This window comes from Syngnathoides biaculeatus, chromosome 4 (genome assembly GCF_019802595.1).
Source record: "Syngnathoides biaculeatus isolate LvHL_M chromosome 4, ASM1980259v1, whole genome shotgun sequence".
NCBI lineage: Eukaryota > Metazoa > Chordata > Actinopteri > Syngnathiformes > Syngnathidae > Syngnathoides > Syngnathoides biaculeatus.
The window spans coordinates 24961667-24982529 of NC_084643.1; the positions used below are offsets into that span (position 1 = coordinate 24961667).

Consider the following 20863-nt stretch of genomic DNA (forward strand, 5'->3'; position numbering starts at 1 on the left):
TGAACACACGCGCACACACGCACGCGCACACATTCGCTGTCTCCCAGTCAGCGACAGCATCGCAAGCTCAGCAAGTGGGTTGGCGGCAGCAGCACAAAGCAGTCGCCCCGTTTTCTGCTTCCGCGCCCACTCGCTTGCTCCGGTGACGGGAGGCCAACGCAAAGCAGCGCATCCAACGTGACTCAGGTAAGTCCTTCATTATCACTTTTCAGCATAAAGGAAGCACATCGTGTTGAGTATTGTGTGTATTCTGAGAGAGCTTCCTCATATTCTGGTTGCCATCACGTGCTAAATTTCATCCAGTTTATTATTTTTCCACCTCACTTTCTTCTTCTTCATCTCTCTCTCTCTCTCTCTCTCTCTCTCTCTGTTTTTTATATTTTAGCTTTCCTAATGCAAATGTAATTTCAAAAGATTTTTGTTTTCTTTTGTCATTTCCAACTTTAGCTCTTTAAATATATCAATAATGATCCTCTTAATATTTCCTTTTTTTTTTTTGCTCTATTGTCTATTTAGGTAAATTTTGTTTTATTCTACCCTCAGCACATGACAATTTGACACTTTATTATATTTTCCACCAGATTATATTTTTGTTAATTCAGAAATGTCATGTCAGGATTTTAGTTTCCAAATGAGGTTTTTGTCTGGCCACACTCCACATGTAGGAAATTGGATGATGCAATTTTGATTTGAAAACCTCCCTCTGCTGATTGTAGAACATCTGTGCAGTTGTGTTTCTGTGCCTCTGTAGGTGCTGCTGTTTTGGTTGGCAACTTTGTTCAAGCAGTTAACTTGCCTGGATGACAGTGTCGCCAAATTCAGATAATTACATTTGCATCCTCTTTGTTTTTCTATGAATAGAAAAAAGGGAGGTGTCAATTCGAGGGGGCGGGTCTATTTTGTGTGTTCCATGTCATGTTAACACAAGACAACTGTGTACAAAAAAAGCAATCAGGGGCAACAACAACAGAAAAGCCATTTGGAGTTTAAAGACAGGGATTCTCAAAATTGAAATCTAGGAACCCCTGGGGGTCTCCCAAAAAAAACCCATTGCAATATTATGGTGTATTATTTTAAAAAATTGTATTCATACATAATTGGTAAACATAATCAAGCAATTGCTCCTCCCTACGTTAAGTTTGGGCTAATTGAAAGCTCTGATATAATGGGAATGTGTCATTGGTCTCACGCCCAGATGTTGGCAAATGTGAGATTTTTTCTTCGTTTGTTTATGTTTTGTTTGTATCGGCTGATGGATATTCCGCCATAATTTCAGCAAAGCTCCCGAAGCTCAACATGAGGCCACAGGGGTGTGCCCATAATGTGGCAAATGATTGACACCTCATCAGGCATGCCTTTTGTTTCTGATTGTTTTCCTCGGGTATGGTGGTTTCTAAAAAAATCTAATTAAAGATACAAGATGGAGCCAACAAAGTATTTCATTTATTAACATCCTCCTGTAAGCTCACAGTGAGTGTTTTAACACATTTAAAAACTTTTTTTGGGGGGTGGGGATTGGAAACTTACCCTCTAACATCTCTTTCTTCCCCAGACATACTGATTTTAGTCATTTTAATTGTGATAAAATATCTTTGTTCCTGCTGTAAAACTAAAATATGACTTCATTTTCAAAACCTTACAATTTTATCACATGGATGGGTGTGTGCGTGCGTGTGTGTGTGTGTGCGCGTGTGTCACTGCCACCTTACTAACTAAAGTACATTATGTCCGTTTGAGGGCACATTAAGGCACATTAGTTGAAGGAGCGGGGCTGAATAATAAATGCATTTTATTTATGAGAGTGCAAATGTGTCAAATCCCAACACACACACACAACTAGAGCTCTCAGGATTGTGGTGTTTAGTTCAAGGACACAAGAGCAGAATAGTATTTCTGTCAGGATCTGGCCCTTGTTCAAGGTTCATTCAAGGTTAATTTTACAGATAACACATAAGTAGAATGTAGAGAACAGACCTTCGCCAAGGCATGAAAGTCACTTCACACATTCATATTCATACCTCCTGCACATTAACAAAAGAAAATACAATGGAAAAATCGTAGTCTCATGTGGTGACAAAAAGTAACAATGTTATTTGGAAAATCTTACAATGACACATTTTTTTAGAAAAGTTGTACATTTACGAAAAAAAATCCATATTTTTTTTTTAAAAAAAGAAAAACAGTCCGAATCTAAAAAACTGGAGTCACAATTTTTTATTTTTACAAATGAAATAAAAGATTTCTTCTCTCTTTGTTTTAATGTAATCTTAAAATAGGGTTTTAATCTTGTCAAAGTATGAGAATGTACAAAAATATTTTTAGAAAGGAGTTTTAACCTAATGGCAAATGAAATTCTTTTTTCAAAAAGTATTTTTAAGTCATTAAAAGCTGTATCTTATTAGAAAAACATTTAAAGCTTAAGTATAATGTGCAATTTTTGCAAAATATAATTTGTGTCTTAGCAGAATAAAGTGATATTTTTCTGGAGAATAGATTCATACACTTATGAGAATCAACTTAAGTTTTTCACAAAAAGAAATGAAAAATTACACATTTTAACAGATGGACTACCAGTTGAGGGTGTACTCTGCCTCTCCCCAAAGTCATTTGGGATAGGGCAGGAGCCTAGTGAGGATGAGCAATTTAAGACTAGATCAGACAACTGGATTTTAGCCGAGATATTGGACCAATTAGCTATCGCTGGCAGTTTCCTAATGGCGACGACGTCAAGGTGGTCGTCGGAGTTGTCGTGGATATGTGACGCAACACGGAAAATATCCAATGAGAACGAAGCGCATTCCCTCTCATGCTTGCTGTTATCAACACACTTTTTCGCTGTTTTCAACATTTATTCACACGCTCAAAGCAATTTCTCCTGAAGGTTTAGAGCTTTATTCAACATAACGCCAACGTTTGTGTACAAATGTTAGCGCTAGCACTAACTTGCTAGGCTATATGACGTTTTGCCACCTGCTCACGAGCTGTATCATATTAAAAGTATGTGAACATCCCTCAAGCAATCCTTGAATGAATGTCCTCTCTCAAGCACCGGTGACAACCACCACACATTTCGCCTCATTTCGCTCTTTTCATCACATCACATGGTTTGTTGTCATCGACATGGCAATGGGTGTGTTCGGTTGTGTTTTTTGGTGAAACAATTTTTGGTTCCGCCTCTCCTAAAGTTTTTGATTTGACGAGATAAAGCCTAGATCATAAAAGACGGGATATGGTGGTCAGAACATATCATGTAGTGTTGCCATTTTTTGACCGAGTTTTGGCAAGATTTTATGGCAGTAGTCTGAAGCCAAAGTGCATAAGTTCAATGGTCAAAGACCAAATTTATTTTGTAGTCTGATCCAGGCATTAGACAATGGATGGATGGATGGATGGAAGCTCTATATGTTTTCATTGATGAAGTCATAAATTTACCAGACTGATTTAACAGGATCTTTTTTTAAAAATAAATAAAGTTTGATTTTGGGGACAAAAAAGTCACAATATTTATGACTTTCCGCTCATACTGTTGCAGTGAAAATTACAACTTAATAAAAACTTTGACTTCAGTCAAAAACAAAATTGAAAATTCTAATCTTTTCTACATATAAATATTTTTTTGGCCTAAACCTGCTCACTATCAAACCAACCACATGAAATTCAAGCCGGGCTTCCTCTTTGTGTTTGTATTCATTCCGCCTTCCCGAGCTTCCTCCCTGGGGTGGCGTGCCCAGGTGAGGGACTTGTGAACTGGTTTCCATGGAAAGTTCAACAGCATGAGCCAAAACACACCTGAGGATGGAGGCAAACCCTCAGCAGTCCATCCACGTTTTTCTTCCCCATCGCGTGTCCAGTGTTTAACCCGTAAAAACATGCAGGCCCGACCCCGACAATATTTAGCTCACTGGCCCATGACGATATTGACCAGACACAAGAGCCCTGCTCCTCTCCAGCCTCCCCCTGCCTTCCATCTGTCAGCTGGCCGTGCTTCCAGACACCCCCCAAATGCAAGCCAGTATGCGACGACTGAATCAATGCTGTCTATCACACTGGAACTGCTGCCATCCCAAAAAAGGAGCCCACAAACTCCCCTAAAATTATAGTTAAGCCCCCTGGTAAATACTGGGATTTAACGTTTTTGGTTGTGAGTTAATTTTTCACTTCAGTCAAAAGCGTGCACAAAGGTGATGTGGAGCGCTACGCTTATGGCACAGATGAGCCTGTGATGGTAGCACTAGTATATCAAAGTTGTTGGTTGGGTGAGAGGAAAATTACACTTTGGATTAGAGAAGAGGAGAAAAACCAAAACTAACAAAGTTTTGAAATATTTTCATATGAATATGGAAAACAGATGACAGTGAGACCCAGATGCTTTTGCTAGTTGCGGTAGCACTGCTGTCAGTCTCAGTCACAGATACAGCAGAGAATAAGCGGAGTGACACCACTGACGCTTTTCATCACTAAGATGTGAGTATTAACGCAGTTGAAATGGTAAGCTTTATTAAAGTAGTCAAAATGTCTTAAATTTGTCACACCACAGAGAAAAGTGTTGTTGCAAACCTGCCAAGTTTAAATGACTAAAAAATATATGTACTTATTAAGTGAACTGGGATTTTTAATTTTTTTTTTAAGGCTTCCAACTGGTGAAAAATCTTTTTGTTCTCTTCTTTGTCTGACACCTTGGGCTGAAACCACACCCCATTCAGATGTCAAAAACATACTTTGACAACCTGGGAAAAATGGATGTTACTTGGTCTAGAAGCTTTTTTTATAACTCCACGTTTGAGCTAGGAAAATATTGTATCTGCTTAAAGCCTCTGGTTGTTAGAATACATCCCACCTTGTTGTCTTGGGCCTTTAGACACACTCCAAGGTTGCCATGACAGCACCAAGCACCTGTCGACACAATAGCTGTCAAGTTGGCCTTTTACAAAAAATGAATACCACGTTCGTCACTCTTCCGGCCTTCGCCCTCCCGACAACGAGACGCTCTTAAGTGACTACACCAGCGGACTATCCATGCATCGGAAGATGCATTTTTGGGGTGTCGGCATCGCTAGCTAGCGATCTGCACGTTGCAGTTGCACCGGATGAGATGAATATAGCGGGGGAGGCGTGACTCGTGCCGGATGCCCAAGAACGTCACTGGCTCCCGTTTTAGCCATACCCAAAATGGTGAAAAACACTTTTAATGCCATATAGCTCCTCAAGTGAGTACAACACAGTCCTTGCACGTCTAAAGTAATTATCTTCAAATAGGTAAGTAATAATAAGGTATTTAGAAACAAATAGCTGAATTGATGGTCTTGAAGGGGTTAAGCATTGAGTATTAAAATATTGAGGTCTTGGTCCCCAACCATAGGTTCATTGTACCATTAAATTTGAAATACTGCACGGAGAAATATGTTTACCAAGCATGTTAACTGAAATTGCACATGGTCGCTAACTATTAGCATTGTGAGAAAAAGATGCTTTCTCAATTCTCATCACTTCAATCCAAAAGCTACTACTGTACATTTTATTCCAGATGACTGTCCTTTTTGCAATTTGGTCACAGGTTGTACTATTACTACTACTACTACTATTACTACTACACGGAAATGTTGTGTGTGTGTGTGTGGTGTGTGTGTGTGTGTGTGCATGCGTGTGCATGCGTGTGTGTGTAGGTGTGTGCAAGGAGGATGATGAAAGCGACAGTAAGACTTGCCGTTGTTTGGCTTTTGATACGGTTGACCCAGATCTTAGCACGCTCCCGAACACCAGGAGGAGGAGGAAGGGCAACAGTATTTTGTTAAAATGGGGCCGGGGGGGGGGGGGGGGGTCTGTTTTTTGTGGGACGGGGCTGTGCTGCAGTGCTTTGGAGGACTCCCCGCTGAGCAAGGAAAAAATTCCTATTTAGGGGGCGGAAAAGATGAAGCGAGAGAAGGTGAGGGTGTCTGCAAAATTGTTGAATTCACGTTCTGTTTTTTTTACAGATGGAGACGAGGTGTAGAAAGGTGCTTTTTATTTATTTATTTTTTTACGGCACTGATACTGAGGGCAGCACGGTGGATCAGCTGGTAAAGTGTTGGCCTCACAGTTCTGAAGACCTGGGTTTGATCCCGGCCCCGCCTGTGTGGAGTTTGCATGTTTTCCCCGTGCCTGCATGGGTTTTCTCCGGGCACTCCCACATCCGAAAAACATGCACCATTAATTGGACACTCTAAATTGCCCCTATGTACTATTGTGAGTGCGACTGTTGTCTGTTGCCCTGCAATTGTCTGGCAACCAGTTCAGAGTGTACCCCACCTCCTGTCCTTTGACATCTGGGATAGGCTCCAGCACTCCCTGCGACCCTAGTTAGGATAAGTGGCTAAGAAAATGGATGGATGGATGGATGGATGGATGGATGGATGGATGGATGGATGGATGGATGGATGGATGGATGATACTGAGTCCGATGTGCAAAATTCCTGGGTCGATTTCCCACCCAATTCAGTGCGTGCTGGGTAAAGAACAGCCCAAGGTTCAACTAATAACGCACACAATGATCTCACACTCATTGAGTCACTCAGTCACACTCTCTCTCTCTCTCTCTCTCTCTCCCTCTCTCTCACGCTGACACACACACACACACACACACACAGCCTTATACACGCACGCACACACACACACACACACAAACACTTACAAATACAAATGACTAGAACACAAGTACATAAGGAAATAAGACCACTAGGATGGTAGGAAAACAACAAGCACACAAAGTGACATGTACACTAGTGACAACACAAGAATACTGAGACACAAGTCGACAGTGAAACAAGAAAACTGATTCAAATTAACAACGACGCAAGTTCACTTGGACACAAAATGCTAGGACACAAGTCCAATGGGACACAAATAGACAAGTTCGGAAGGACACAAGGATCCAAGGACACTAGTCCAGATGGAAACAAGGAAGCTGGGACATAAGTAGACAATTAGAGAAGTCCACTAGGACACAAAAATGCTAGTAGACATAGACAAGTACACATGGACTCAAGTCCACTCGGAAACAATGACACAAGTACATCAGTAGACAAGGACACCAGAATAGTGGATTATAAATCCACTAGGACACATTAATGCTAGGGCACAAGTCAGATAGAGCAGTACATGACACACACAAAATCTGGGCAAATATTGCAACATCAATGACGCCAAGGGCACCACATCAGGGACGACACAGAAGGTTTCAGAGGGGCCATAGTGCTCCCCGAAGATGCAATTAAGTGTGGAACCTGACATGGTCCCTTGTCTGAGATACCCATACTACACTTGTGTGATAATTAATAACACTAAAACAACAACAGGAAACTCGGGAAGAAAAGGTGAAGTGGGATTTTTTTTGTTTTTAATTGTGACAAAGCTAACATAAAAAAAAGAAGAAAAACAGCTAGCATTTTTGAAAAATTTCGAACATACCATTTTCCTATTTCATATGGTCACATCACTATCAGGTGGCACAGCTGGAAAGCGTTGGCCTCACAGTTCTGAAGACCGGGGTACAATCCCAGCCCTCCCTGTGTGGAGTCTGCGTGTTTTCCCCATACCCGTGTGGGTTTTCTCCGGGCACTCCGCTTTCCTCCCACATCCCAAAAACATGCAACATTAATTGGACACTGTAAATTGCCCCTGGGTGTGATAGTTAGTGCAGTCTTTATGTGCCTTGCGATTGGCTGGCAACCAGTTTGGGGTGTACCCCGCCTCCTGCCCGTTGACAGCTGGGATAGGCTCCAGCACTCCCCGCGACCTTCTTGAGGATAAGCGGAAAAGAAAATGGATGATGGATGGATGGACATCACTATTATTTGTTAAAACAACAACAGTCCAACCTGCATTTTTTGTAAAACATGTAAATATAATTTAATTTTAAATTAATTAATTTATTTTAAAACACGACAGCACAACTAGCATACTTTTTCTAAACAACACCTAGCATTTGTTCAGACAAATAACAGCAGTAGCATTTGTTTACAAAATCAAGGCAAGGCAACTAGTATTTGTTTAAAAAAAACATGATGACCCACTTAGCTTTTTTTTAAAAACCGAATGATCCAGCTAGCATACCTCTTGAGACCTCAGTTTAGCAACTACAGTATGTAAGAATTCTGATTTTTTTTCTCCCTCATCTTTTTATCTTAGTTTTTGTTTCAACTTATCTGAGCCTTGAGCCTCCACTTTGACCGATGTGTGTGTCACCATGCTGCGGACGCTGCTGGTACTACTGCTGACTGTCATCTTTGCCATGGGTTCGAACTCCCCCGCTGACTTCCTCTTGCCGTCCTACAACAAAAGCAGCAGTGGCGTGCAGAGGCTGCCCGATGCTATCATCATCGGCGTGCGTAAAGGTGGAACCAGAGCGCTGCTGGAGATGCTCAACCTGCACCCTGATGTGAAAGTGGCCAAGGCAGAGGTGCAACATTAAATATGTGCGACAAAAAAATAAATAATAAGACACTGTCTGTCTAAAAGTGCCACAACACAACTAGCATATGTTTAAAAACAGTATTTAAAATGTTATGGTATAGCTAGCATTTTTTCAAGACGTGACAATAAAGCTGGGATTTTTTTTAAAGCATAGTAGCAGACTAGCATTTGTTTAAACACATGATAACACTCCAAAGATTTTGTTTCAAAATGTCACAATGGAGCTCGAACTTGCTTAAAAAGACTATAACTAGAATTTCTTTAAAAATGTGACAACACAATTATAGTATGATCTGTTTACAAACAGGAAAAGGTAGCTAACATTTGTTTTAAGGAATCAAGCAGAAAAATTTGAGGGGTCTGCTAAAAAGTGGATTTTTTTTTACTTCAGAAAAAGCCTATGAGAAAATTTGAACTTTATTTTGAGTGGGGAAAAAAAAGCATTTTAAAGCCTATTTTGCATCAGGCGAACACATTTTCTATTTCATGGGATTTTTTTGTCAAAAATGCTTTTAATCAGAATCTGACTTTTTGGATGATTTTCTTTTTTTTTTTTTACATAATAGCAAGACACATTCAATCTCTTCAGATTATGTATAGGCTAGGAAAAAAATTACTTTATTCTTAATTTTCATAGACTGCAACCTTTTCCCTGAAGAATTCTGTAAATACCCCCCCCCCCGTGCCTCCAGGTGCACTTCTTCAACGTGGAGGATCACTATAAGCGAGGGCTGGCCTGGTACCGTTCCCAGATGCCCTTCACTAGGTCCGGCCAGCTGACGTTGGAGAAGACCCCCGGTTACTTCGCCGCACCCCAAGTTCCAGCTCGTGTCTGGGCCCTGAACCCAGCCGCCCGGCTGCTGCTGATCGTGCGCGACCCGGCTGAAAGGCTGGTCTCCGACTATACCCAGGTTCTACACAACCGCCTGGCCCGGCAAAAACCCTACCGGCCTTTGGAGGAACTTCTACTCCGCAAAGGCCACGTGGACCCGGAATACAAGGCCCTGCAGAGGAGCCTCTACCACCGGCACCTAGCACGCTGGCTGGAGGTCTTCCCCAGGGAGCAGATCCACGTGGTGGACGGTGACGCCTTGGTCCGTGACCCCTACCCCGAGCTGAGACAGGCAGAACGCTTCCTGGAATTACCACCCCACATTGGCCCAGATAATTTCTACTACAATAGTACAAAGGGGTTCTACTGCCTCTTGGAGGCCGGACGGGAGAAGTGCTTGGACCAGTCCAAAGGGCGGCCTCACGCACCTCTTGACGAACTCGCCTTCAGAAAACTCTGCCAATACTTGGCCAAGCCCAACCGCTTGTTCTTCGACATGGTGGGTAGAACCTTTACCTGGTGCTAAGGACACAGTGGAATTCCTGTTTGTTAAAAAACTTTCAAACCCACCCATTTCAGAGACAACACTGACCCTGTTTGCCATAGACTCAATGATAAAGCTCGAAGTGACTTTATAACCGTGGTGGTGCCTCTGTGGATAAAACTGTGTCTAATGCTAAAGTCGATGTTTTCGGCCATAAGAAATTGGACTATTAATTCGCTTCCGCTTGTCTTGGACAACTGGCTCGACACACGCATCTGGTGAGTAAGTCGTCGAGATTTACACGGAAAAGTTTGAAAGTGTATAAAAGTCTAGATGCATACAAATACTTCATTGCTGGAATCTGTTCTCAATCAGGAATAAATCCGACATAATGACGGGGAGACGGCTCGTAAACACGGAAGCGTTGGCTACACATTAACCTTTGCCGGAATCCAACGATCTTTTCAGCTAGTATTCAATACAAATACCAATATTTCAATAAATGACCCCTGGTTTTAGACAAATTCGCATTCATTAACTATGATTGAAAAAAAAAAAGAGGACAGAGTCGTCTCCACCGAATGTACACGGAAGTGATTGCGGCCACACTTAACCTCAGTAAACCTCTGCGACAGTTTTTTTTAAACGCATTGTTCTCAAATGACCCAACTTGGCATTATAAATACTTCTTGGGAACTCGAGATTGAGAAGAATAATTCCTTCCTGAAATGAAGTGATCGCTACGTAGGGGTGTGCGTATTTTGGTTGGGCACCATCCATCACGTTTAATTGCCGAAATCCATCGATACTTTCTGGTCTTTTCAGCTGGTATTCCATAGAATGATCTCTTTGAATATCTGTCTCATCTGTTGTGACAACCAACAGCACAACAGGTCTCGGGTATTCTCCTCCGGTTCAATGTCCCCCAAACTGTTGAGCAGCCCTTTTTGACCGGCAATATGGCGCGGTGAAAATGGTGACATCACATGCACAAGGTCTACTGGTCAACAACAGGTATGCAAAAGTGAAGTGGTGAGACTATTAGCGAGTGCGCAAATAATGTATTATTGGCTCAAGACAAAATTGGTAGCGTGTTCCAATGGAATTGTAAGGTTATTGTTAATGGCAAGAGGGAAGAAGCTGTTGGAATGTCTGTTGGTTTTTGTTTGCACTGTTCGATAGCACCTACCTGAGGGTGAGAGCTGGAAGATGCAGCGACCAGGATGTGGAGGGTCCGAAAGGATTTTCGCATTCACTTGTCGTAGTTCCAGCAGCATCCAAGTCATTAACGGTGGGTAGGGGGGGTAGCGATCATTTTCTTTCTAGCAGTCCTGATTGTCAATTGCAGTCAGAATTTGTCCTTTTTTTGTGGCAGAACCAAACCCACAATGTGATAGATGAACACCAGGACAGATTTGATAACCGTTGTGTATGTAGAACTCCCTCTACAGCTCCCGAGTCAGATTGTGCCTCCTCAGAAGCGACAGGAAATAGATCCTGTGCTGGACCCTTTTGAGGAGGAACTTGAGCTAGAGCTTCCACTTCAGGTACTGAGAGACTAATTCCCAGGAACTTGAAGGTTTCAACAGGTGACATAGGGCAGCTGGTCAGCCTGATAGAGCAGCTGTGGCAAAGGGTGCCTAATGAATAATAATAATAATGACCTCTACAGTTTTGAGCGTGTTCAGTTACAAGTTGTCGGCTGCAGCTTAGCTTCAGCCACTCCACTTCGTGTCGATACTCAGACTTGTCATCCCCTTAGATGAGGCTGATGACTGTTGTGTGGTCCTCAGGAGTTTGAAATCCAGGTGCACTGAGGTGCAATCATTCATATATAGAGAAGAGTAGTGACGAGAGGACACATCTTTAGTATGCCCCGGTGCTTGTTGTGATTGTAGATTTTTTTTTAGATGAGAGTGAATATAGTGAAGTTGGATGAATTTGTGTAGGCTTGTTTTCTTAGAATCGATCACTGTAAAAGTGATTCATTTGTAGCTGCTTCTTGGGTTGATTGCATTGCTCACCTTTGAAAAACTGTTTTGGAATATGCAAACACAGGTGTTACCTTTAATCAAGTTTTTGTACAATGGCTGTTTTTGGATGATCAGGGTTTCAGCTGACCACAACTTTGATGTGCAATGGCTGCATAATAAATTAGCAATATTTGAGCATATTACATTAGCGATTGAACATAATTTTGTCTTCTATAGCTGTCGCTCTCATGTGAGACAGCAAGTGCAATGGAATATGAGGAATTAGATTGACAAGGTTTGTGATTAACTCGTGGCACCCACTGTGATGTTTGTGCAATTTTAATTGATGACAACCTCATAAATTTGTAATATTTCATCATATTAACATTGGATCCATCCATCCATTTTCTGAACCACTTATCTTCACGAGGATCCCAGGAGTGCTGGGGCCAATCCCAGCTATCTTCAGGTAAGAGGCAGGCAACACCCTTAACTGGTTGCCAGCCAATTGCAGGGCACAAAGGAACAAAACCATTTGAACTCAGTTGAACATAATTTTGGGTTCCTAGCTGTTGTGGTCATGTGAATATAATAGTATATGACAGCAATGACGTATGATACCATGATCGTGATGACTGGAAAACTCGAGATAACCAAATACTCCCACTTTATAGTATAATACATTCCTTTTTATATACTATGCAGTGTCACAAGTTTGTTTTTCTTTTTTTTTATTTCCTGAAAATGTGTCAATTTGGAGGTGGGGGTGGGGGGGGGGAATTCCTTCCAACAGTGGAAAATATATAAAATGCGGATAAATAGTGGAACTTTAGGCGGCACAACTGATTAGAGTGTCTGCCTCACAGTTCTGAGGACCGTGCCTGCGTGCGTTTTTACCGGGCACTCTGGTGTCCTCACAAATCCCAAGAACATGCATCAATTGGAGAATCTAAATTGGCCGTAGGTCAGATTGCGAGTGCGAATGGTTGATTGTGTCTACTTGCCCTGCGATTTGCTGGCGACCATTTCAGGGTGTACCCCACATCCTGCCTGAAGATTGCTGGGATAGGCTCCAAAACTCCCATGACCCTGAGGATAAGCTGCACTGATAATGGATGGATGGATACTGCTACTTTATAATGCAGTACATTCCTTGGTCCACATGAGCCGGCTATTCAGTGAATTTGGCCTTCTTCCAAAGACGTCACAGTAAGACACAGGAGTGCGAGTCAATGTTGGCATGATCCAGGGGAGTTCCAACTAAGTGCAATTATTTATCTACCTATTACTCAAAATTTTATTAAATTGGAAATGATTGCCAATTGCTTTTTCTTGGGTTAAAAAAAAACATACTCTACACCAAATCAACTTAACAAAAACTAATAAAGCTCATTTGTTAAAAACTTGATGACAACGCCAACATTTGTTAAAAAAAAAAAAAAGCTTACAAAACTGCAAGCGTTGATTAAGGCAAAACCAGGCAGCGAGCTTTGATTTGTAACCATATCTCAGATTTGTTATTAAAAATAAATAAATAAAAGCGAAAATCTTCCTGGTATTTGCTTGAAAATAAAGCAATGCAGTTGGACGCTGAAACTGGCATTTCTTTAAAAACATGACATGGCAGTAAAGCAATGTTTTAAAATATGATGACACCCAGCATTTTTTTTTTAAATTTGATGACACGGTTATAGTGGGTTAAAAACGCGACAACATCCCTACACATTCTTTAAACATCTTGACAGCAAAACTACCTATTTCATTTTTAAAAAATCTTAAAAAAAGAAAAAAAAGCTGGCATTTTCAAGAAGCAACAAGGCAGTTAGTTTTAGTTTAAGCTTTACCTTTCCAACATTTGTTTCAAAAACACGAGTGCCGCTAAACACAACTTATCATTTCTTTAACAATGACAAGGCAGCTATTGTTATCTTAAAACAATGCTATTTGGTTAAAAACATGACAACACAGTTAGCTTTTGTTTAGAAATGCCATGACACTGTAAGCATTTGTTAAAAAAAAAATCATAATAAAATAAAAAAATAAAAGAAAGAAAAAAATCATGATGCAACTCCCCTTGCCCAAATAAGCAAGAAGTATTTTGGGTAAAAAACACAAGTGTTGAAATAATACTCCGTTGCACAAAGAAGCCTTGTCAAAGGTACATCAAGGTTGCAGATGCCAAACCTTTGTAGTCATAAAATTTGTATATTAGTAAAACATTTTGTCTTTTGTTATATTTGAATGAATGTTAAGTAGAAATATCTATTTTCAGATTCACAATTAATGTGTCATGACTACTTGTTTTCTTAATCAAATAAATGTTCATTAAGAACTACGACCTTTGGGTGTTTTGTTACTGATGTTCATGATTAACCCCCACAAAAATGTTTAATTAAAAAAAAGATCAATAACTGTATATATTTCCATTCAACAATTTTATTTACGAAAATTATAGTACAGAAATTATGCTTTTAACTTCCCATAGTACTCAATTTTGTGATGGGTTTGGCCAAGATTGTGTTTCAGCCAGTGTTGCCTGACAATGGCTTGAAAACGGCAGACCTTCATACAGCCAAGCTGCCAAATCATGAGAAATTATGTGGGATTATGCACCTTGGTAAAATTGCGCCAACAAAATAATTAAAAAAAGGAAAAAAACAGTCTCACTCTTTTGGGAAACAAAACATTTACTCGGTTCTGCCACTTTACAACGGATGCTCTACAGTTTCAACTATTTGTTTACAGAAACTTACAGTCACTTTTCCAATAATGTTTTCCTTGAAGATTGTCCTGTCTTTGAAACTAATGTATACAGGAGGTTTCTCAAAGCAGCAGGAATGAGTGAAATGACAAAAAGAAAAGGTGTGCTTGGGTCACTGATCCCTGACATTACATGGGGGGGGGGGGGGTGTTGAGTGTAGCTATATGCACAAAATACTAAGTTATGTTTTTAAAGTCCTCGCCAGGATCAATTTTGATGTCTGGGTGGGCGAATGAAGTCAAATGTCAAAAAGGTTTGAGACAAGGTAGATAAAATTTGAGACATCAAGAGCGAGTGCTTATTCTCAACACTTGTCCGTAGAGGGTTTAACAAAAAACATGCAGTCCATTTGCTTACCTGCTGTCCAGAAATAATATTGTTTGAATGTAGTACGCATGATAGAAACTTTGTAGCCACAAATGTCCATTTTGCACATTATACTTAATTTGTGACCAACATTTTATACTTTGTGTTCATAAATTACAATTACTTAACTTCTGTAATTCAAAACAAAAACTAATTATATACATTCACGACACATAGGTCACTGTAATATGACTTATTACAAAAACCCCAATTTGACCATCTCCAAGAACCAAGAAAGTTAAAAAGATATTAAGATAGAAATGAGGTTGGAATTGGCCTTCCATATAATCTATGAGTTTCACTTTTGGAATTCCAATGCTCAAATACTATCACCACACGTACATTCAGTATTCTAATTTGTTGGGATGCACCTGTACGGAACTCAAGCCCAGATATATTCATGCTTCTCCTGTCCCATCTTGTCCTATTCTTCATTCACAGGGTCTCGCGCCTCTTATCCGCAATAAAACCTCAACTAAAGCACAAAGAAATCACAGAGGAAGCTCAAAAACTCCACTGTGACAGTAAAACTGTTCTGACATATAGGGGAGGCGGATTCTCCATTCTGCTGGATATAACAGTCAAACGGGACACGCCGAAATGAAAAAATAAAATGAAAAAATGGGGGCCACAAATTAGCATTTTGCACACTTTATATTGAAAACATGCCATCACATTAGCACATTATGGCTTTTTTTTGTGGCTACAAATGGGCATTTCATAACCATAGCTGTGTTGGTGTTTTCTGCCCAAAAATGACCATTTCATATTCGCGTTACCATTTTGTGGGGAAAAGGCTGCAGCATTTCATACACATTTGACCCAATACAAGGGCTGAAATTAGCATTTTCTGGCCAAAGTTTTGTATTATGTGTCATGTCTTTATTTTGGACACTTTTTTTTTATGTCATGTCTTGGGCTTTAATTGGGTGAACTCCTGACATTACATGGTGGAGGTTATATTCCCCCCCCCCCCACCCCCTCGCATCATGTCTGGGATTCTGAATGATCAGTTGTTTGCAGTGCATTCTGGGAGTTGTACTTCCCATCAGGACATCTTTTGGAAGACAAACACCAGGTAGATGCTGGCCGCTTCCCACTCAGACCTGCTGAGTGTACCTAAAGGGCTCCCAGCATTGCCCGCCCGGTCGCAGTGCTCCCGAGCGTGCCGGTACTCGTCTTCGGAGACCGGCTGCCCGCCGTGCTCGCCTGGGAACTCCTCCAGTGACGCCATCTTCTTCATGAGGCTGCGGTGATGGTTCACCTTGACCTTCTCATGGAAGAACTCTGAGAAGCGCTGCTTGGTCAGCAGGCGCATCCCGTAGCGTGACGCCATGTGTTCAAACAGTGGGAAGTAGACCAGGAACTCGGGGACGTCCACCACCTACATGCACACGTGGCAAAAGTACTCACACGCTGTACTTAAATGTGTTTAGTGATAAGAAGACCTGAAGTAACCCTGCCTTCTTAACATTGGATTTAGACACTGAATTTCAGACAGCAAATTGTAGCCAGTTGAATCTCAGGATAATGAAAATATTGCATTTGAATTTTTTTATATGGTGAATTTGTTGACATTGCAAAGTTAAACTGAAACACAGCTATTGAAAATGTGATCACTTTGAAATAATGTGAATTTTACATTAACATTTTCAGTGGCATTTTTAATTCAAATCCAGGTGCCACATATTTACTTCCATAAAAGAACAACCATCATTCATTTCTTAATGGTTTTGTTTCGTGAAAATGCTTTTTTTTGTACATCTTGACAGTTTTATTTGAATTGCATTAAAATAAATGCTGAGCTCAGCCCTTCATGTTTTCTTTAAATTGTACCCATCTTACAAATTCTGATCACACATATGATCACAACTGTTTTCATCTACTAAAAAAGTAGGCTTGTGCATTTCAAAATAAAACTAAAAGTATTAAGTGTTCACAAAAAGTGTTTAAGTTCAGAATATTTGAAAAAAATTATAAAATACAGTACACAGTTCTTATCCTGTGGGTATAAGCAAAATCATTATTTGTACTCAACAAAAAAAAAGTTATACACTTTTGTAGAATTTTAAGGTTAATTTTGGGGTTGCATATTCTACACAAGAAATTATGGAATGTCCCGATCTGATCACATGATCAAAAATCAGGGTTGAAAACTTAATGTAAAGCCGATCAAGTGAAAAAGATCAGTTTTATATATTTTCTGATATTTGCTATTACAAAATAATCCAATGGTTTAGTTTGTTAAAAAGACAGTCGGTTTGGGCGTGTGTGTGTGTGTGTTTGAGACACACATATTCCCAAAGCACTGATTTTAACTCCAGTTGATTGAAATCGGCAGCAATGTGCACAGCATTTCGATATTGATTTTGCTGCAGGCTCACGTGGGGCATAACCAACAATTAGCATCACACAAACTCCCGAGGCAGGTAGAAGGGTCAGCGTTTCACAGTCAAATATTCCAGCTCTGGGGACCAGGGCCGGGTTACAGCCTGTATTTGTACACCAGTTGTTGTTTATATAAATACACAACGCACCTCCTTCAGTTTTACTGGAGTCGCTGGTCCTATCCACGTGTTGTGAAACATGCTAGCTAGTTCGGGATGGATGAATGTAACCAGGTTTCAGTGATGAACAATAACAACAAAACATTTTTTTTTTTTTTAAATTGTCCCCTCACTGCATGCTGGTTCACCACAACAATGAGGATTTATCAAGACCAGAAAAACCATCGTGTCCATTTTATTTATCGAGTCATAAGTCTATATTTTTATGATCAAGACAGGCCTAATGGCAGGTTTGAAAAAAAAATCCCAATGTCTTTTTTTTTTTTTTTTTTTAATATCATGGAGCACTAAGGTTAAGGGTGGGCATTATAAATACTCGGGTTCAGTCCACATCCCTATTTCTATGATAGTATCAGTGAGTTTAAGTGTATGTGCCTTTATAAGGCAGGCCCTGACCTGGTGAGTGTCACAGGCGCCCCCGAAAAACAGTACAGAGTTGGAAAAAGCTGTTAACCCAGTGACTGCATGAGGTGTGGCCATTGTCAGTTCGTGTATGAATGTGCTTATTATGAGTTTTTAATTCTTACTATTTTGTTCAATAAAGTTCAAAGAACAGTACTATGTTATTAGACATGGCCAGCCTAAATGGAGCTCCTGCCCTCACTTCAACATGGTTGTCATAAGATGGCCCCAAAGCAGGTAAAAACTGCATACCTGGTCCAGGTTGAAGTGGTACTGGCATCCGAAGAGCGGATAGTCACCCCGGGCCTGGAAGGACACCTGGAACACATCGTTGCCGAAGGAGAGTGAATCAGACGCCTCCAGCCTCTTGACCAGCTCGTAGGCATCAGGCGTGGTCCCAATGAAGTATCCGCCGGGCTTGAGGGACTCGCAGGCGTTTTTCAGCATCATGTTGGCCTTGGCCTCGCTCTCAAATGAGTAGTGGTACACGAACTGGCAGCTGCAAATATCGAACGTCAGGCCGGGCCGGTCAAACTTTTCGGCCAGCGGCTCTTTGGTGCAGTCGGCCGTGATGAACTGTGCGCTGAACACGCCTTTGTCTCGGTGGCTCGTCTTCCGCATGCACTCGTAGCGGCTGCGGCACTGCTCCACGGACACGCCGGCGATGTCGGCGCACACCAGATGGCCGATGCCGCCCTTGCGCCACTTGAGCAGGTCTCCGCCCTTGCCGCAGCCCAGGTCGAGCACAGAGATGTGCTGGTGGCCGGCGTCGCGCACCTTCTCCAGAGTCTCGCCGATGAGGACGCTGGGGATGGTCACATGGATGAATAGATGAATGAGACTGGGGTAACATTAGCCCATGTGGAAAAAAAATGACCATTGTGAACCTTTGAAGCAGTGATTGTGCTTCAATTTTTTTGAGGTAATGAAATTATTTTAGGTGTTCGATTGTTTAAATCCTAAATAGCCATACTCCTTTCCACCTATGAAACGATAACAGGAAGTCACATGACGGCACAAAGTCTCTGCTGTGCCGCAAACAAGATTTCATTTCAATTACGTGAAAGGAGGAAAGTGACCTCACCTTCAATCCATTTTACCATACAGAAGTAGAAGTTGAAAAGCTATGGCATGCGCTGTCATCTGTTTCGCTGAACATGTCTACACTTCAGCCTACATGAACTCCACTTCAAATTTGAGAAAACACATTGCTATTTTCCACAGGTGTTTGAAAAATGCTCATGTGTATGTAGCGATGCCACTTTATCAAAATGAGGGTTACAAAAAGCTTACTTCATGATTCCAATGCATTACTCTTTGCGGTGGCTGGGCATTTAAATAATACTAGACTTACAGGAAGTTTAGTCAGACACTATTAGCAAGTGTTTTATTTTTCTTTCATAATAGCATGAAAGAAATTGAGCTAAAATATGAACAAGAGACATTTATCTTGCCTAGAATCGCCCCTGCCGTTATAAACTCTGCAATCTCTGCCTATCGACCATATTGTCCTATTACATGCGTGCAAAGAAAGGTTATTTTAAGAACATTCCTTGTGAGTCATTTTTGCCTTATTTTACGTTATTAATTTTATAAATGGTTTTATTTAAAGTGATATTTTCAGGGACTACATTAAGTTGCACATTGCATTTTAATATTTTTGTCGAGTTGACGTGCATTCTCTGAAAATAATTAAAACTCACCACGGGTACAGAACTTAACTTTGGACTTAAGACGTAACTATAAAGTAACAGTACTCTAATTTGGCTTCTCTGTCCTGCTCTCCTCACACACAGTGGAGAGCTGTTATATGACTGAGTAAACGGTGAAGATGAGAAGAGAAGATGAGCTCAACCTTTTCATCCAGTTGTTGAAGTTCCGCATGAAGAAGATGCGGCTTTGGCTACGCGCGGCCAGTCCGACTTCTTGGAGCCGGTTGTAATGGTTGGCCACATTGGTGTTGTGGTCGACGTCGCCCTTCGCCTTCATCCCCGAGTGGGATTCATCATCCGCGTCGACGCTTAATTTCAGAATCGCCTTTTTCTTCTTTGTACCGTGGTCGAGTGCATCCATGTTTGTTACACTTGCGAGATACAAAACGGCGGATGCGCCTAATACTGTTTCCGGGTGAAAACTATTCACACCTGGTGAACAAACGTTTTGTTTTTCCTTTTTGGGATTGCTGGTAAATTTTTATAGTCCAAATTGAGAATTATTATATTTTATTTATTGTTGTTTCCCGATTATTTTATTATATTTTTAGTTAAGAGTGAATCATATAATCACGTAACATCTCCGTCTTTCTTTGTTACGTTGTGTGTGGGCACGTACATGTGATGTTACAAGCGATGTTTTAGTTTTCTTTTTTTTCAGATTCAGATACTATATTTCAAATTTAGAGCAAACCAATGACGTAGAATTTAAAACTGGATTGCGCACTTTGCACCCATCATTGGTTCCGCCATGGTCAACAGGCTTTGACTTCTGGTCAGGGCACAAAGTACATACACAAATACATACAAACATACACACATTATAATGGGAAACGATGCGATAAATTTATCATGGTTAATTATGAAGGTTAAGATGAAACACACTTACAGGTGAAAAAGTTCTTGTTCGCGACCGCCTGCACGGTAAGTTAATGTCTTCCATTTAAATTCGATGCTATTATGTTTAACAATGTACAATTGTAAGGATGTCAAAGGACGTCAACTTTCACGTGAAATAGTACCCAAAGCAATGTTTTGCCACGACCGGAAGTTGAAGCCGAATTCCCACGTCAAAGGGGTCTGCGCGCAGTCCAGTTTTTATTTCACGTCATTGGAGTAAACAGTAGTCCTGTTCTTCGAAGAGGACTTTTATTCACAATTGATACTTACTCCTTCCGGGTCAAACACAATTTCAATGGGGGTTTAAAAAGTATTTTCCCCTCCAAATAGTTTTATTTTTAACGGTGTCCAAATCCACTTCTTCTTTTCTTTCAGTTTATCCCGTTAAGGGTTGCCACAGCGTGTCATCTTTTTCCAT

General features: G+C 40.8%; 2 protein-coding genes across 4 annotated transcripts; one reads left to right on the plus strand and one right to left on the minus strand.

The window, feature by feature from the left end:
* Positions 1-50: 50 nt before the first annotated feature.
* On the plus strand, positions 51-10968 carry hs3st1l2 (heparan sulfate (glucosamine) 3-O-sulfotransferase 1-like 2). 3 transcript variants are annotated; one of them, XM_061817590.1, is made up of 5 exons: positions 51-186; positions 8164-8239; positions 8317-8434; positions 9141-10042; positions 10650-10968. In XM_061817590.1, exons 2-4 carry the CDS (start codon positions 8208-8210, stop codon positions 9804-9806), a joined length of 816 nt encoding a protein of 271 aa, XP_061673574.1. In that variant the 5' UTR covers positions 51-186; positions 8164-8207; the 3' UTR covers positions 9807-10042; positions 10650-10968. The 3 variants fall into 3 exon arrangements, with proteins under 3 accessions (XP_061673574.1, XP_061673572.1, XP_061673573.1); XM_061817588.1 differs by having other exon boundaries at positions 8164-8434; XM_061817589.1 differs by lacking the exon at positions 51-186 and having other exon boundaries at positions 8159-8434.
* Positions 10969-14213: 3245 nt separating this feature from the next.
* rnmt (RNA (guanine-7-) methyltransferase) lies at positions 14214-20325 on the minus strand. Its single transcript, XM_061818170.1, has 3 exons — positions 19689-20325; positions 18086-18638; positions 14214-16248 (listed from the first exon to the last, which is right to left on the minus strand). The coding sequence occupies exons 1-3, from the start codon at positions 19904-19906 to the stop codon at positions 15913-15915; spliced, it is 1107 nt and encodes a 368-aa protein (XP_061674154.1). The 5' UTR covers positions 19907-20325; the 3' UTR covers positions 14214-15912.
* Between the last annotated feature and the right edge of the window lie 538 nt (positions 20326-20863).

Coding starts and splice junctions, on each gene's coding strand:
- hs3st1l2 (XM_061817588.1), top strand. CDS start 8,222: ATGCTGCGGACGCTGCTGGTACTACTGCTGACTGTCATCTTTGCCATG. Junction 8,435..9,140: donor TGAAAGTGGCCAAGGCAGAG/GTGCAACATTAA, acceptor CCGTGCCTCCAG/GTGCACTTCTTCAACGTGGA.
- rnmt (XM_061818170.1), bottom strand. CDS start 19,906: ATGGATGCACTCGACCACGGTACAAAGAAGAAAAAGGCGATTCTGAAA. Junction 18,639..19,688: donor TTCAACAACTGGATGAAAAG/GTTGAGCTCATC, acceptor GACCATCCCCAG/CGTCCTCATCGGCGAGACTC. Junction 16,249..18,085: donor ACCACTTCAACCTGGACCAG/GTATGCAGTTTT, acceptor GTGTGCATGTAG/GTGGTGGACGTCCCCGAGTT.